Below are 16,710 nucleotides of genomic sequence, written 5' to 3'. Positions count from 1 at the left end.
CACAATGGCCTCCCGCGTGATCTGACTTTAGAAATGAGTTTCTGCATTTGAAGCAAAGGAGCCGCATGGTCTGCAGCAAGATTCTGACTTAGCATCCTCCTGGACACAGTGATGTCTGGTAGGAAACCAGCTACAAAGCTTCCCTGTGAAGTTGGGCTGCTACCTTCTTCCAGGGATAGGATATCTCCAGGACGCTGCACACAGGACACGCCTGGACTAGCCTAGAGAATTTCTTCTACCCACCTTTCCTGCTTTTTCCCTCCTGTCCCCTTCCTTTTCTCCCATTCTTTGTTTCCTTACGGACTTTCCATATATATCCCAAGATGACCTTAAACTATAGTGGTTTAAGTTTCAGCCTTCAAGATGCTGAGATTACAGGTGTGCACTACTATGCTTGAGTCTTTTAAAGTCTATTAATTTTATATTTTATTTAAGGCTGTGTTTGTGCACCCATGTATGAGCACATGTGCCCATGAGGAAGTCAGAGGACAACCTTTGGGTGTTGGTTTCCTCCTTCCATCATGTGGGTCCTGGGGAACAAACTCAGGCAATCTCATTGGCCTTTTCCTTCCTTCCTTCCTTCCTTCCTTCCTTCCTTCCTTCCTTCCTTCCTTCCTTCTTCTCTCTCTCTCTTCCTTGAACCCCTCCATTTTTTTCTTGACAGTGTCCCATTTTATAGCTCAGGTTGACTTGAATCTTACTGCATAGCCCAGGCTGGCTTCAAACTCATGGTGATCCTCCTGCTTCAGCCCCCCACATACTGAGATTATAGGTGTTTGCCAGGAGGTTAGCTTCTGCTATCGATTTTTTGAACAGTGTTGAGAATTAAAATGAAAGCTCCTCTTCTCCCCCTTGCTAGGTGGCATCGAGTACTATCATCCCAAAATTTCTGTGAAAGTTTTATCACAATGGGGATCATGACTGGATCTCAGCATTTAAACGTATTTTCCAGTCCTCTCCTGCTTCACAAGAATGCATTGATTTATATTATTCTGATTTTCAGCTTGGCTGATTTTATAGAAATCTAAAGCATACTGTGAGCATGGCTTTATTACTCTCCCTGGCTAATTGCACATAGACTTCTGTTTCCCTTTATATACATTTAAGTGACAACAGGGAGCAAAGGCTTAGGATGCTTTCCTACTGTGATGGCTCCTTGAAGAGTTATGGTGACGCCATCTTTTACGGAAGTGATCAGTGACTTCCTTGAGAAAGGTTCCCATCATCAGCAAGTCACCTGTTTTGTGGCTCACCCTCTTTTCGGGTGGATTTAAACTCACTTCCGGGAGCAGGTGAGGGCCACATCTCAGCTTTCTAGTATCTGCAGCTCGCTCTTTGCCATGAAGCCTAGCAGAAGCATTTATTACTTTACCGTTTTCAGGGTTTTCCCTGGCAGGTTTCTCTCTGTATACACAGGTTGACTTTTTAATAAGTGTTATAAATTTCCCTTTGCTTCTAGTAAAATGATTACTAACTTTTATTTAAGCACTTTATAAGATTTCTTCTCTTAAAAACATACTTAAAAAAAAAAAAAGAAGTGACAAACCAGTTATCTCAGAGCTAATACAAGCTTGGGCAGATGTTTCTCAGGATAGGTTCAGACTTGAATGTGGATGTCACCAGGGAAGTCTGTTGCAATCACTTTGGCCTTTGGGGTCCTAGTTCCCTGACCACATTCATTGTCGGCAGCAGAGAATAAATTAGTCAATATTTGCTTGCTTGTACTCAGGTCTACTTATCCATGCGTATCCTGTTCAGGAATTCCTGCCTAGGGATTGATACCACTTACAGTGTGCTGACTCTTTACATTAGTTATCAATCAATCACACACCACAATCCACCACAGACTGCCTCACAGCCCAGGCTGGTTCACTCAGTTTTTAAATTAAGATTCTCTTCCTTAATGTTTTCCTCTGTGCCAAATTGACAGTTAGAAGTAATTATCACAGACATGTGGACTGGTTCTATCTCCTGGCTATTACGAATATTGCAGCAATTAACATGGATGTGCAAACGTGTGGTATATTGACAGCATTGTTTAGGTGTATTCCCAAGATATGTCACATGGTGGTTAGGGTTTTAGTTTGTGAGAACATACATTGTTGCTGGACCTGTGTATATTCCCACCATTGAAATGCTTCTTATATATATCACTTTGTTGTTATAGAGGGAAAAAAATTGGGATCCGTATTAAGTGCTATTTGTTTTTGCAGATGGTGGTGGAAACTGAGAAGTATAACATGTCCATGAAGATGGCGTCACCGGAGGATGTGAGTGATGTGCTGGCTCACATAGGCACCTGCTTGAGGAGGATATTTCCAGGCCTTTCCCCACTGTGAGTTCCCGTGGAGCAGCAAAGTCTTTGTTCCTCATCAGATTCATGTGAAAATACCTCCCTCTTGTCCTTGTCCCTTTACATCTACTTCTCCCAGACCTCTTAGACCACCACCACCACGACCAGCACCGTGATCATCACCACCATCACCCCTCAGTCATCACCACCATCACCATCTTGGTCACCACCAGTACCACAGCACCACAGCACCACTTCCACCAGCACCCCACCATCACAGGCGCCTCCTTCTCTACGACCTCCACCACCATGTGCTACTACCACCCCTCCCCCACCATTATCACCATCCCCTCTTCTTCCTCCTTATCTTCCTCTTCCTGCAACCTCTCTTTCCTTCTTCCTTTCTTTCCTCCAACTCCTTTTTCCTGGGTCAGGGAGGACAGGAAGGAGATTGGAGGGTATCTCACTATACAGCCCAAGGCTGGTCCAGGACTCTGTCATCCTTCTGCATTAACTACCAGGTGATAGGATTATAGGCATGAGTCATCATGCTAGGATGGTGGCTTAGGAAACAGACTCCCCCGTTGGTTTTGTGGAGGTGGAGTGGCGAGGAGGACATCAGCAAGTTAAGATGCTTTTCTGGTGGGAGGATGTGTTGCCCAGGTTGTAGGAAATGCCTTCCTGTTGCCCATGAAGAGTGCTGGAGAGGCTAACAACTCATAAATATATCTGGTGATTTGTGGTGCATCTTTCCTGGTGGTGAGAGGGGAGTTCTGGCAACTCTTGCCCATCCTGAAACATGAAGGTAGATAGGGCAGCCTTAGGAAAACAAATCTTGTTACAGCAAGAGGGTCAAGAGGGCATTGAGGTTAGGAACTCTTCCGTTGCTTTATGCTGAGGGGACCTGCTAGACTCTGGTAGGTCTTTTTTCTTCCCATCATGGACAAGCTAAATGGGGAGCCTGGCCCTCTGCCTGCAGTGGTTTCTTTTAGAGGCATCCTCAGGATAGGCGGTTGTTCAAATTGCTTTGTATGCCTGATCTCATGCTGGGATAGGTAAGGGAAGCTGGGATTATTCCTTGCCTCCTGCCTGTAGTATTTCAAATCTTCAGTGCTTTTAAGGAGAGCACTTGCTGGCGTCCAGTCCCTATGTGCATGCTTGCAGAGGCACAGGCCTGCAGGGTGGCCTGGGAGGTGAGGGATGAGTCACAGCAGCAGCAGCAGCGGTGGGAAGGAACAGCAAGGGAGACTTCCTCTGGAGTGGGCTCCAGCCACCCTAAGACAGTTGATTCTCCTACCTTCCGTTCAGGTTTATACCACTTTCTGTCCAAGAACGAAGTGAGCAGACAGGAAAGGGTGAGAAAACGAGGGCTTTATTAACAAAGAACTAATCATTGAATCTAATAGGAAGCCAGTTGCAGGACTGGCTCCGCAGTGCATCAGTGAGAGATTTGAATTCTTGCCTTAACAGCAAGAACACTCAGGAAAGTGTTAGGAGTGTTAGAGCTCCCACAAGCTGGGGGTAAATGGCGCTGGAGCAGCAGATCTAGAGGGCTGGAAACAGTAGATGCTCGGCAGAAACAAATCCCTGCTTGTCGCCACAGGTTCGGTCTTTGAGGCGGAGTCAGGAACCAGTCACTTTGCTTGTAGCCAAGGTAGAGGTTGAGGTAGGAACCAGTTACCCTGTCTGCAGCTGCAGGTCTTAGACGCTGGAGCTGTGGTAACCAAGGGGCAGGGAGTGTGTCTCCAGCAGGTCATGAAGGCAGAAGCAGTCCTCTGGTCCTTCTTCAAGGAGCTAGGTGGGCTCTTATTAGTTGTGCTGTATGCAAAGTAAGCACAGAATTGGACCAATCAGGGAAGAGCTGCTAATCCTGAAGGAGCTACGGAGAACCAAACGGGCCGAAAGAGTTCCGTTCAAGTGTAGCTCCTTTCTTTCACAGATGTGGTAAAGTAACACGTACAAAGAAAGGGTGCCTCAGGAGAGTCATGCTGGAAGTCCAAAACAGTGTCTCGTGGCTGCACCAGTGTTAAGGTCACTATTGCACAAGGAGCCGCCATGATCTCTACCTAGAGGCATCCTGCTGTCTTGGTTGGCTCCAATAATAGATGGACTGTCCTACCAGTGTTGCAGGCTGTCAAATGCAGCCAAATCCCTGCTCTGAATGTGCCTGGGTTTTGTTGCTGTCTGTTTGGTTGCCTATTTGTTTGTTTGTTTTTTTAGTATGGTTTCTGCTTTTCCTGCTGGCTGTTACTTCAGTAACATCAGGGGACTGATTGTGCAGGAGAAATGTGAGTTCTCAATAGCTTGAACTTTCCCTTAATGTGTGGTTAGCAGTGAAGGAACAGAGGGGCAGTTCTACCCTGTCACCCTCAGCCGCCTGATGAGTTTTCTTTTAGAGACCTCAGCTTCAGCAAGCTAAGGACTCCTTCCTCTGATACAGAAAAAAATTTCAGGACTAGTCAGAAGCAGAGTTGGGGTGTTAGTAAGACACTGAAAGAAAGGTGCTTTACACACACACACACACACACACACACACACACACACACACAGAGAGAGAGAGAGAGAGAGAGAGAGAGAGAGAGACCAGAGAGTGTGTATGTGAGCTTCTCAGAAAGAAACTGAGCATTATTAAAAAGCATTTAAAACTAAATGCATATTTCAGTAGTGGCGCTGGGGTTTGAACTCAAGCCCTCCTAGGTGCGAGGCTCTCTGCCACAACTTCTACCTCCCAGCCTGGTTTTAATTTTTAATATGTACTTATTTATTTGTGGGTTTGTATGTGAGGTAGATAGATAGGGGTCATGTGTATGCCACATATGTATACAGAGATCAGAGAGCAACTTGTGGGAGTCACTTCTCTTTCTTTTCTTTTTTCTTTTTTTAACCATCTGGGTCCTAGGGATCAAACTCAGGTCATCAGCTTTGGCAGCAAGTGCTTTTACCCACTGACCCATTTTGCCAGCTCAGGAAGGCATTTTAAATGTGTATTTTAGGCACAGATGTTAAGAGTAAGATGCTCAGAGAAAGAACAAGTATGGCTACTTACTCCACTGGAGAGTAGTGATTTAGGATTTATTACACCTTACATTTTGGTGGCTCTTAAGTTATATCTCAAAAGGTGCATAGGGGTCTGGAGAGGTGGGTCAGCAGTTAAGATCACTGACTGCTCTTTCAGAGAACCCAGGTTCAATTTTTAGCACTTATGGGGTGGCTTACAACACCTGCAACTCTAGTTCTGGGGGATCTAACACCCTCTTCTTGACGTTGTGGGCACTGTACCATACCATGCACACACATGCATTCAGACAAAACACTTAAAATAAAAATGCACAGAAAATAAAACAGCAAAACACATAAAATAAAATACATGCAAAATAAATAAATAAATGAATAAATAAATAAATAAAACCAGGTTGCTTAGAAACCTTTCTTCCACCCCTCCTTCTCTTTTTAGTTGTGAGACTGTAGTGTGGGTTCAGTACTGTCTTGATTGTACTATGTTGAAAGGTACAGCCAGGCACCATTAGGGTTACAAGTAGGGTTCTGTTGGGATCCCCAGAAGATCTCAGGGTTTCAGCTGGGAAGAGAGAAAGGCCGTAACTGGCTGTTAATTGTGTGAGACTCTTGCTTCTTAGCTTGAGAGAGGCCCCTTCCCTTTCTTAAATCTCTCTGCCTGGGTATTTGTTTTAGCAACGTTCTTTGTACATGTGTTTATCCTCTCTTCATGACAGAGGAGCCCTGATGAAATAAGCAAATGTGATGTATTTCATAAGGGCTTAGGATACCTGTTCTTCAGAGCAGGTTTAGAGTTTCTATGATTCTTTCCCTTCCTCCCTCCCTCTCTCCCTTCCTCCCTCCTTCCCTGCCTCTCTCCCCTCCCTTTCACTTTCCCTCTTTCTCTCCCTCCCTCCTCCTCTCTCTCTTCCTTTTTCTTTTCTTCCTGTCTTTCCTCATCCCTCCACCCGTTCCTAGCTCTGCCTCTCTTTTCTTCCTTCCGCCTGCCCATGCCCCCACCCCCACCCCCACCGCTTCCTTTTTTGTCTCACTATATAGTAGAGCTGGCATCGAACTTTAAAAATCAACATTCTTCTGTCTTAGGCTCCCACATGCTGGGCTGAGATCCTCCACTTTCTTCAGTACATATTTATTTGTTTGCTAATGTCCTAGGAGTTCAGATGTAGGCTTATATTTTTCAAGCCCATTTTTAATAAGTGTACTTAAATGTTTCTAGGGAGCTTCTAGCCCACCACCCACCAGAGGTAGTAGAAAGAAAAGGTTAATAGAGCAAAGGAGGATGTGGACTTGTTTAGAAATAGTTCTTTGGGGCAAATCTAATCTACAAGAAGCTGCCAGAATACCACCAGAAGTTCTTTGGTGCATTTTTCTCTCTGAAGTTATGACAAAGGATGACCAACAAAGAGTGACAAGGTGAACCAATACCACACAATGTTGTCAGCAAAGACCAGTGTCAGCAAAACCCAATGATGACCAGCATAGAGTAGCAAGGCGTACCAACACCAGCCACACAGTGCGTGCTGTCCACTGTCTGTTGCGTAATATTTATACCCTTTCCAAACGTGTTCTTTCAAGCGCCTGCTCTAGCAGAACATCATTCACCCTTTTTCCAGGCTGCTTCTAGAAAAATACCATTTAGCTCTTCTCAGCAAAACATCCTTTCATAAGAGAGTTTACAGGGAAACATCACATGACACAACTGACTTTTCCAGAAATTTCCACCTCACTCAAGAGTGCGGATATTACCAATTTAATTTCGGATCTGGATGTATTTTGTTGTTGTTCTTTGTTTATTTTAAAGATTTATATATTTATTAGATGTGTTGTGTATTTGATGAGTAAGTACATTGTATATCTGTCTTCAGACCAGAAGAGGGCATTGGGTCCTATTACAAATGATTGTGAGCTATCATGTAGTTGCTGGGAATTGAACTAAGAACCTCGGGAAGAGCAGTGAATGCTCTCAACTGCTGAACCATCTCTCCAGCCGTATATTTTTGTTTGGTTTTATTTTTTTGTTTGTTTGTTTTTGGTTTGTTTGTTTTTCCTTCCAGAGAACATTTAGTATAAAAGACTGTTTTCGATGTAACTTTGTGTAGCAGCCCATTTGTAGCTAGGCAGCTTTGGTATAGCATTGGCTCCTTAGTCCCTGACGTCCCCTGCCTGTGACCTTCATTCTCCCCTCCAATCTGCCTGGCAGACATCTCCATAGGGGTGACCTCAAGCTACATACACTCAATCTGTCCCAAAAGAACTGTTTATCTTACCCTATAAAACCTGCCCCTGTCACCCAAAGATTGGCTTTGTTGTTCGTGGTCTCAGCAAAAGGGAGCCACGGGTTAGTTACCAGGCTCTTGATGTCATCTAGGTGAGTCTTGGCTGGGTCCTTTGTCTTTCTTTTTGTCCCTTGCCTCAATTCAGACCATGTGGTTTTCTTCGCTGAAACATCTCTGTAACTGGCCCAGTGACCTTGCTTTTCTGTGCCAGCAGCCCTCCATACTGATATCGGTTATCTTTGTATAATTCAAGGGCTATCTGTTTCTTGCAGAACTGTCTGATGGCTCGATTCCTGATAAAGCTGAAACTGTATAGCCTGGCCCAGAAGACAGTTACTTTCCTTCATGTTCAGCCTATTTCAGAATAGGACAGATGCTTGCACTTCCAGTCCTTTCCATGAAGGCTTCTTCCCTGACTATTAGGTCTGACTATGAAACTCCCTCCTCAGGTCCACATGGACTGTCCAGATTACTCAGGAGTGGGCGAGTGGATACGTTCTCAGACAAGTTTTACTTTGAAGAACTGCTGAATAGGAGGAGGTAGCTTGAGAGCTCTGCGAGATTCTGGGGAATGCTTGTCAGTATTAAAAATGAGTGATAGTAAAGCCCATGGCTCGAGCAAGTGCAATTAGAGAACAACAGAGAGTGTGACTGAGCGGGATGGGATCCAGCATACTCTTTAATACAGAGAGCTGTATTAAATAAATATGTGTATCATGAGAAGGTGGGAGGAGGAGGTTACCGGCTGTGCCTGCCCATGCCTGTCTCCTTACTCTCACGCTGTTTGATTGTCACCAGGTCTGCTCCTCAGTCCCTAGTATCTAATATATAGAACGCACTGCTCCTGACACCCCCAAAGCACTGTAGCTTAGGCTAGCTGCAAACTTGTAGCGGTCACAGTATTCTGCAGATGGAGTATTCTGTTCAAAGTTCAAGGCCAGCCTGAACTGTCTCAAAAAACCTGTCTCAAAAGACCTGTCTCTCAAAGATCTGTCTCAAAAAACAAACAAATAAACAAAAGAACGGCCTACCAATATATCTGTTTGAAACAAATGAAACTTTAATTTCCAAATCTGAATTTTTTGGCTTTACCTAAATATAATATTTTTTTTCTCATTTTAAAAAAATATTTGTGTTTTCTGTATTGACATGCAAAGTAGCAGTAGCATGGTAGCTGTGCAATATGGTTTTGGCATGCTTCATGGTCCTTTCATGACTGTGATCCTTTTGAGGGTTGGTTGTTAAGGTTGTTAAACTATGTTTTACTTCTAAGCAAAATTCTGTGGATTTCTCTATGAAGACAAATATTGAAAATCTGGGGGGAAATGCAGTTACTTTAAAGAAAAGTGGTCTAAGAGGACAGTGGCGGCTGGGACAGGCCTTTAATGTCAGCACTTGGGAGGCAGAGGTAGGTGGATCTCTGACTAGGAGGCCAGCCTGGTCTACAGAGCAAGTTTCAGAACAGCCAGAACTTCATAGAAGACACCCTTTCTCAAAAATCCAAAAAACAAACCAAAACCAACCCCATTCCCCGAAAAGGAATGTGTTTTGCCAGTCTGATAGTCTCCTCACTTTCCACAGTAGCAGCAGGCTGCATGTGCTGTGGGGCTGATGTCAAGAAAACATGGCCTGGGGTTGATGAGAAGGCTCAGTAGGTAAAAACACTTGCTGCCAAGCCTGTTGATGTGAGTTCAGTCCTGGTCCCACATGGTGAAAGAAGAGAACTGGCTCCCATAAACTGTCCCCTAACCGCCACGTCTCCTGTGGTACCTACACACACACACACACACAGACACACACACAGACACAGACACAGACACAGACACAGACACAGACACACACACAGACACAGACACACACACACACACAGACACAGACACACACACAGACACACACACACAGACACACACACACACACACACATCACTCTCATGCCAAATAAACAAATGCTATAAGAGGTGCTTAAATAGTAACTGTTGAAGACAGTTACTTCTTTGGATTTACACTGAGTTTTAACTCAGTTGTTTTCCATGGATTAAAATAATTCAGATTATTTCTGTGCCAACAGCTTACTGTGAGACACGTGTGAAGACCTGGTATGCCCACTGGGGTGTTTTGCTTTTTGTTTTTGTTTTTGCCACACACATCAATGTTTGAGTCTCATGTAAATTAAACGTGTCCCACCCACCATTGGTTCCTTACTGGAGCCAATGAGGAGTCTAGGACAGGAGCGTGTCACTCGGGAAGGACACCTGCTGTCATAGTAAACGCTATGTCTGGCTGATGCTTCTGTTTGCGTGTGTGTGAGCCTGGGATGCACATGGCTGCTCTGTGCTGTCATTTAGCTGAAGGCAGGAAACATGTCAACAGATTTTCCTCTCACACATAATACACAGGGCTAGAGCAGAAGCCACAGCTCCCGCCTTCTGCAAGCTTAGCTCTTTATCTCTTATGGAAATGCATGCACGTATTTTGCGAGACTCCTTTGGCTTCTGACATCTCAGCAAAAAAGGAAGGTGAGAACTGTTGAGAAGTGGAGCAGCTTGAAAGAGCCCAGATGGCTGCTTCTGCTGAGCGGCTCGTGGGGACTCTGTACCAGCTGCCTCCTTTTTACTAACTCACTTCCCCTTTCCCCTGGGTTCTGTGTTGCTTTTGAAGTAGAAACCTTTGCTTTCTAAGGCTGCTTATTTTATTTTTTTCCTCTGTGTTCTGAGAATGCTTTTGGCATAATTAGTTTTCTGTTAATATAACAAAGGACTGTAGGCAGGGTACTTTACAAAGAAAAGAGGTTGTTTAGCTCACTTTTTGGAGGGTAAAATTTCAAGATTGAGTGTCTCTCTGATCTCTGTTGAGGATGTAGGCCCTCATGGAGTATGTATGTTACATGGGCGGGGGGGGGGGGGCGGGGAACAAAAAGAAAATAAACAAACAAGCCATACCAGAAGTAGAGGCAGCGTCCTGCAAAAGGGGCCGAACAGATTGAGTAGTTTTATTTATGTACATGAGAAATTGCCAGTGGCAAAGCCTCAGAAACACAGCACTAAAGTGTTTTTGCCCACGTGTGTTGATTTCACCAGGACACACTCAAATTATGTCACAGTTCTGAGTCACTAACAGTGCTCCCTTTATAGCTGATACCCTCTTTACCCATGCTCCACCCCCTACCCGACCCCTGACTTTGTGGCACTGCCCACATTTGAGCATCTGTTCCCATGGTGCACTAGTCATTTAGTCATCCCTTTCTGATGACATAACCTTTGGTCCTTTTGCTGTCTTCCTTGGATGTGCTTGGTCTGGGCTCTCTATCTTCTTCCTTTTCTGCCTTTCGGTCTCTGGGAGAGAGAAAGCTTCATGGAACTAAAGGTGGCCTTGAATTCATCTTAGAGTGGAGAATAACTTGGAACTCCTGATCTTCCTGCCTCCACCTCCCAAGTCCTGAGATTGCAGGTGTAAGCTTCTGCTCCTGGCCTTGGATTTTGCCTTTTTTGGTGGTCTCATGTTTGCACAGGTCTTGATTCCCTCTCCCCTCCATTCTCTCTGCACCTTAACTACCAGGTCCACAGTGCCCATCCCTGCCGGAGGGCTTTGCTTGTGTCCCCACTGTTTCTTTGACATGCCCTCCTGGAAGACTGTTTTTTTTTTTTTTCTCTTTAAATATTGGGGCCCCAGAAGGTTCCAGGAGGAAATCCTTAGCTGTTCAGCTTGCTGTCTTGAAAAACAAACAAACCAACAAACAAAAACAAACATGCCTTCATTTTTAGCAAGGTATTTATCCGTTCCTGTGATGTCCTCACTGTCTTCCCCTATGTCCTCCTCACTGACCTCCCTGTGTCCTCCTCCTGTCCTCCCCTATGAAGGTGAGTCCAGAGTTCGACTGCCTGACTCTTCCTCTCTGCGTGGTGTCCTGTGGCACCCCACTGCCTGACAATAAAATCCTGAGTTACTAACTTCTTTAGTTTGACTGGCAGAGCTCCCCATGGCCCACACCCAGCTTAGTGCTGAGTTCCCTGGGCCTCCTATTGCTCTCCGTCTCTGCTGACTCTTCTGCACTATAGAGATTCTGCTGGGCCTGAGCTTTCTTATGGAACAGACACGCTTCCCTTTATCTGCAATACTTTTGTTCTAGCTGCAGGCTCACTGCTGTTCAATGCTCTTTGTGTCTTCTTCAAGCCCTTGCAAACATGTCCAGGTTGAGCATTCCTATCTGAAAAATTCTATATCTAATATGCTCTAAGATCTAAAACTTTTTCAGCACTGCTAGAACTCTGCTCAGAGCATTCCAGATGTTTCTCAGCTGTGGTGTGCCCCGAGGATGTCGCATGCACTCCCCCATTGGAGAAGAGATGCAGTGCTCTTTCTCGGCTTACCTAACATTTTTCCATAGTATCAGTGTCTTCCTACATTGCCTGGCCACCTCCTCTCTTTGAGACAGGGTTTTACTATGGCACTGTGTAGCACTGCCCAGTCTGGGTCACTTTCACTAATTCTCCTTCCTCAGTCTCTCAAGAGCGGAGTACAGGTATGCACCACTATTGCCAGGCTTTCTGCTCTTCTTGATAGATTTCTGGCTTGGAGAATGTACTAGTTGCTGTGATAAGGTACCATGACTCAAAGAAGGAAGAGTTTATTCTCATTTGTGGTTTCAGAGGGAGAGTTCCTAATGGCAGGGAGGCATGGCAACAAGTAGCAGGAACAGGAAGCTGAGAGATCAAATCCCTATCAACATGCAGAGAGAGAACCGGAAGTGGATGGAGCAAGGTTGTACAGACTCAAAGCTCAGCCCTGGGAATGGCCCTCTCCACACAGTGCTGCTGGCTGGGAACTGAGTGTTGAAATACATTAACCCCTGAGGGGCATTTTTCACTTAAATCACAACTGACTGGGCATTATTGTACATTCCTTTAATCCCAGCACTTGGAAAGTGTGCTGGCTAGTTTTATGTCAGCTTGACACAAGCTACAGTTATCAGAAAGTTGTGAAACCCAATTGAGAAAATGTTTCCATAAGATCTGGTTGTAGGCAAACCTGTAGAGAATTTTCTTAATTAGTGATTGATGGGACAAGGCCCAGCCCATGGTGGTGGTACCAACCCTGGGCTGGTGGTCCTGAGTTCTATAAGACAGCACATTGAGCAATGGGAAGCAAGCCAGTAAGCAATATCCCTTCATGGCTCTGCATCAGCTCCTGCCTCCAGGTTCCTGCTGTTTGAGTTCCTGTCATGACTTCCTTTGATGATGAACAGTGCTGTGGAAGTGTGAGCCAAACAAACCCTATCCTCCCCAAGTTGCTTTCTGCATGGTGTTTCATCACAGCAATAGACAGGAGGTAGAGGTAGGAAGATCTGAGTCTAAGGCCAGTCTGGTCATTGTCCTAAGTTTCAGGACAGCTGAGGTCATATAGTGAAATTCTAGCTCAAAATAAAACAACCTTACAACAGTAAACAAAATTCATTCCATCTGAATGAATTCTGTCTATCTCTATCTATCTATCTATCTATCTATCTATCTATCTATCTATCTATCTATCTATCTATTTGTGTATGTGGATTTTGTTCATAGCATACTTGGAAATATGCCCTAGCACAATAGCCAATCTTTGGGTGAATTCAGAAGTTACCAATTGAATGATCAGGATGTGATCATGTTGACAAGATCAACTTACATTTTAGTTAATCTCCTACTCATTATTGTTCTAAGCAATGTGTTCATTTCTGTTCTCACAGAGTTCCTATGAGATGGGGGGGGTCTCCTTATTTTATCACTTCTGTCTTATGAATAATGACAGTTTGGGGAGGCAGGTTGCATTTTTGTTTTTGTTAATTATGTGTCTGTGTGTGCGTGCACACATGTGTGCAGTGCCTGCAGAGACCAGAAGAAAGTGGTGAATCTTCCAGACTTGGAGGCACCGATGTTGTGAGATGTCCAGCGTGGGCGCTAGGAACTGAACTCCAGCCCTCTGCAAGAGCAACGTGAACTGGCAGCTGCTGAGCCATGGCAACAGCACTGGGCTACATTTTAATGCACCCTGTGAATAGGCAGGGGGTTTATTATGTTTTGAGGAGGAAGAGATTGAAGGAATGGGATCTATGCTTGGCCTTGGATCACCCAAAGTCCAGTAGCCCAGAGCCAAAGAACGTGCTACCACAAGAGAAGGTCCATCTCCTGATGAACACTTACACAGGGCACCCTGCATGGACTTAGAAGCTTTGTGCTTTAATTCTTAAAAGCTGGGCACATGTATTTGGTAGAAGTACAGTATACTAATTCATTAAATACAGTACCTTTAATTTTTTGAGACAGTGTCTCCTGTACTTCGAGCTGTGTTCAGATTCACTTTGTAGATTACTTTGATATCTTTCTTTTTAAGTTTGGCATTACAGGTGCGTTCAGCTCCTTCTGGCTTATGTCTCACTGGGGATAGAACCCAGAGATTTTCATACTAGGCAGACACTCTACCAACCGAGTCACACCCATTGCCCCTAACCCTAGAGTACTACTTTTTAAAAGTATCGTAACAAAATTTTTGCATCAGAGAACAACATGGAAACTCGTTTTTAATGCCTGAATCTTCAAGAGGAAGCAAGTCAAAGTATAGTTTGGCCATAATTGAAGTGACACCCATCTTTGTTTAAAGCAAACAAAAGAGGCATAGTACAAAATGAAATCTATATACGGTTCCAAAACCATGAGCTTTGAAATGTGTTGTTGGCATTAACCTTTCAGGAGAATCATGAAGAAAGTCTCCATGGAGCCATCTGAACGCCTGGCCAGTCTCCAGGCCCTGTGGGACAGCCAGACCTTGGCTGAGCCAGGCCCCTGTGGTGAGCATGCATTTGAAACTAAAATGTAAGGGGTTGGATGCCCATCCCCCTGCCAGGAAGCCGAGCCTATTCCCGGTATGCTACCGTAGAGGTACAATTAGTTCAAGGTGTAATTAGCATGCAGACTTTAGATTGGTGAACAGAAGTCCTATATTTAAGCCCTGCTGCAGCCTGCTGCGTTTGCACCACAGAGCTGGGGAGAATCCTTGCTGCTTCTCTAGATGGGAAAGATAACGCGATTGCCAGCAGCTGCCAGATTGAAGCTGTAAAATTGTGATGTAACAATTGTTTTGCTGCAAACCTGTCGATATCAACATCTCTGCTTCATGCTTCAGGTGGGTTTTCTCAGATGTATGCCTGTGTGTGCGACTGGCTGGGATTTTCATACAGGGAAGAAGTGCAGTGGGTAAGTGAGTCAGCACACCAGCTTGCTAGCATCCCCTTCCCCCTCCCCCACCACTCATCTTGTTTATTTTATTCATTTCAGTTATTATCTTTTTTTTTTTTGTTCAGATTACTTACTCAAAAACCTGTCTGTGTCCCTATCCAGTTCTCTGTGATTGTCTGACTTCTCTTGTAGGTACAGAGATTAATTTTCTAACTGGGTTTTGCTTTAAATAGGATGTGGATACAATTTATCTGACACAAGACACCAGGGAATTAAATTTACAAGACTTCAGTCATCTTGAACACAGGTAAGCCCCATCTTTCCCCTTTTCCTTTGCCCCTTTCCTGTTCTCAGGGCTGTCACTCTTTGATGTTACTTAGGGACAAAAACCCTTGGAGAATACTTCTACAAGGGAACGTGCAAACTTTCAAGCTTTCCCATTGCCACGGATGACTTGTTGAGGTGCTTCTGTGTACCCAAGGCTAAAAGTCCATGTTTGGAAACTACCCTGACATTTACTGTGGACATAGCTTGTAAGAGCTCATTTACGGGCCTGGAGATATAGCTCACCAGTTAGAGTACATGTTACTCCTGGAAAGGACCCAGATTTGGTTCCCACCAACCATGTTGAGCAGCTCATAGGAACTCCAGCTGCAGTAGGGTAGAATGTCTCTGGCCTGAGGGAGGAACTTCCACATACATGCACACACACACATTCACATACTTAAAAATAAATCTTAAAAGTCCATTTGGTCAGCTCTCTATAAAATATATTACTGTTGTACCAAGTTACTCCTTTATGACAGTATTTCTCTGGTGAAAGACTATTTGTTACCACTTTGTTACGCCTGGGGAATTTCTCCTTTCTATATGTACATACTGGTAAAAAATCAGTTTGTCAGTATCTGTCTGGTGATGCTGATAATAAAAACATGCTATAAGTATTTTTGAATGACTTGATTGGGAAAAATAGCATTCTGTGTAGCTAGCTGAGTGGATAGGGTGCTTGTAATGCAAGGACAAAGACCGTGTTCTGATACTCAGAACCTACATTAAGAGAGCTAAATGCTGCAGGGATCCTAACATGAGATGGGAGATCGGCAGAAACAGGTGAGTCCTTGGCGGTTTTTGGGTCAGCTAGCCTAGTACTCTCAGTAGTGAACAAGGGACCCTATGTCCTCATTTATTTCTATTGCTGTAACAAAATATCTGGACCAAAAAAATAGTTTAGTTAACCAAAAAAGGTTATTGTAGTTCACAATTCCAGGTTGCAGTCTTCAGCAGAAACTTTTAACAGCTAGTCACACCACAACCACAGAGAAGACCAGAATGAAATGAGTCCACTCCTGTCTAATGCTCAGGAGCTTTCTTGGCTATTCCAAAGTCCAGGCCCAAAGCATGAGCTGGCAGCCCCTATGCTCAGAGTGGGTCTTTAGAGCTCATTAGCCAAATTAAGAACATCCTCCCCAGGCACACCCGCAGGCCAGCCTGGCCTAGGTGGTCCTCATAGAGGCTCTCTTCCCAGGTGACTGTAGATGGTGGCAAATTGACAATTAAAACAAGCCGCCGTACCTTGGCTTAAAGAAGATAATAGCCGGTCGGGTGGTGGTGGTGCACGCCTTTAATCCCAGCACTTGGGAGGCAGAGACAGGCCGATTTCTGAGTTTGAGGCCAGCCTGGTCTACAGAGTGAGTTCCAGGATAGCCAGGGAGGGCTACACAGAGAAACCCTGTCTCGAAAAACCAAAAAAGAAAAAAAAAAAAAGAAGAAGATAATAGTCAAAGGCCAACCCTAGAGGCTGTCCTCTGACCTCCACACATACTGAGATGTGGCGTGTGAGTGCCGTGAAGTGACTCTCACCTGTTAAATCTAGAGTAATTGTCAGTTCCTCCTTAGTCTGAATAACAATGTCTTTTTT

At 44.6% G+C, this 16,710-nt stretch overlaps 1 protein-coding gene across 11 annotated transcripts in view; it reads left to right on the top strand.

The window, feature by feature from the left end:
* The window catches only part of Carmil1 (capping protein regulator and myosin 1 linker 1), a 276,607-nt gene that overhangs the window by 122,674 nt on the left and 137,223 nt on the right, over positions 1–16,710 (top strand). For all 11 annotated transcript variants that reach the window (XM_031358897.1, XM_031358895.1, XM_031358896.1 and 8 more), the window contains exons 5-8: positions 2,214–2,335; positions 14,307–14,404; positions 14,740–14,810; positions 15,026–15,099. In XM_031358897.1, coding sequence (XP_031214757.1) covers positions 2,214–2,335; positions 14,307–14,404; positions 14,740–14,810; positions 15,026–15,099 — 365 coding nt within the window. The remainder of the gene's footprint in view (positions 1–2,213; positions 2,336–14,306; positions 14,405–14,739; positions 14,811–15,025; positions 15,100–16,710) is intronic.

Source organism: Mastomys coucha, unplaced genomic scaffold, assembly GCF_008632895.1.
Source record: "Mastomys coucha isolate ucsf_1 unplaced genomic scaffold, UCSF_Mcou_1 pScaffold7, whole genome shotgun sequence".
In the NCBI taxonomy this organism is placed as follows: domain Eukaryota; kingdom Metazoa; phylum Chordata; class Mammalia; order Rodentia; family Muridae; genus Mastomys; species Mastomys coucha.
This window is presented reverse-complemented; position numbering and strand designations above follow the sequence as displayed.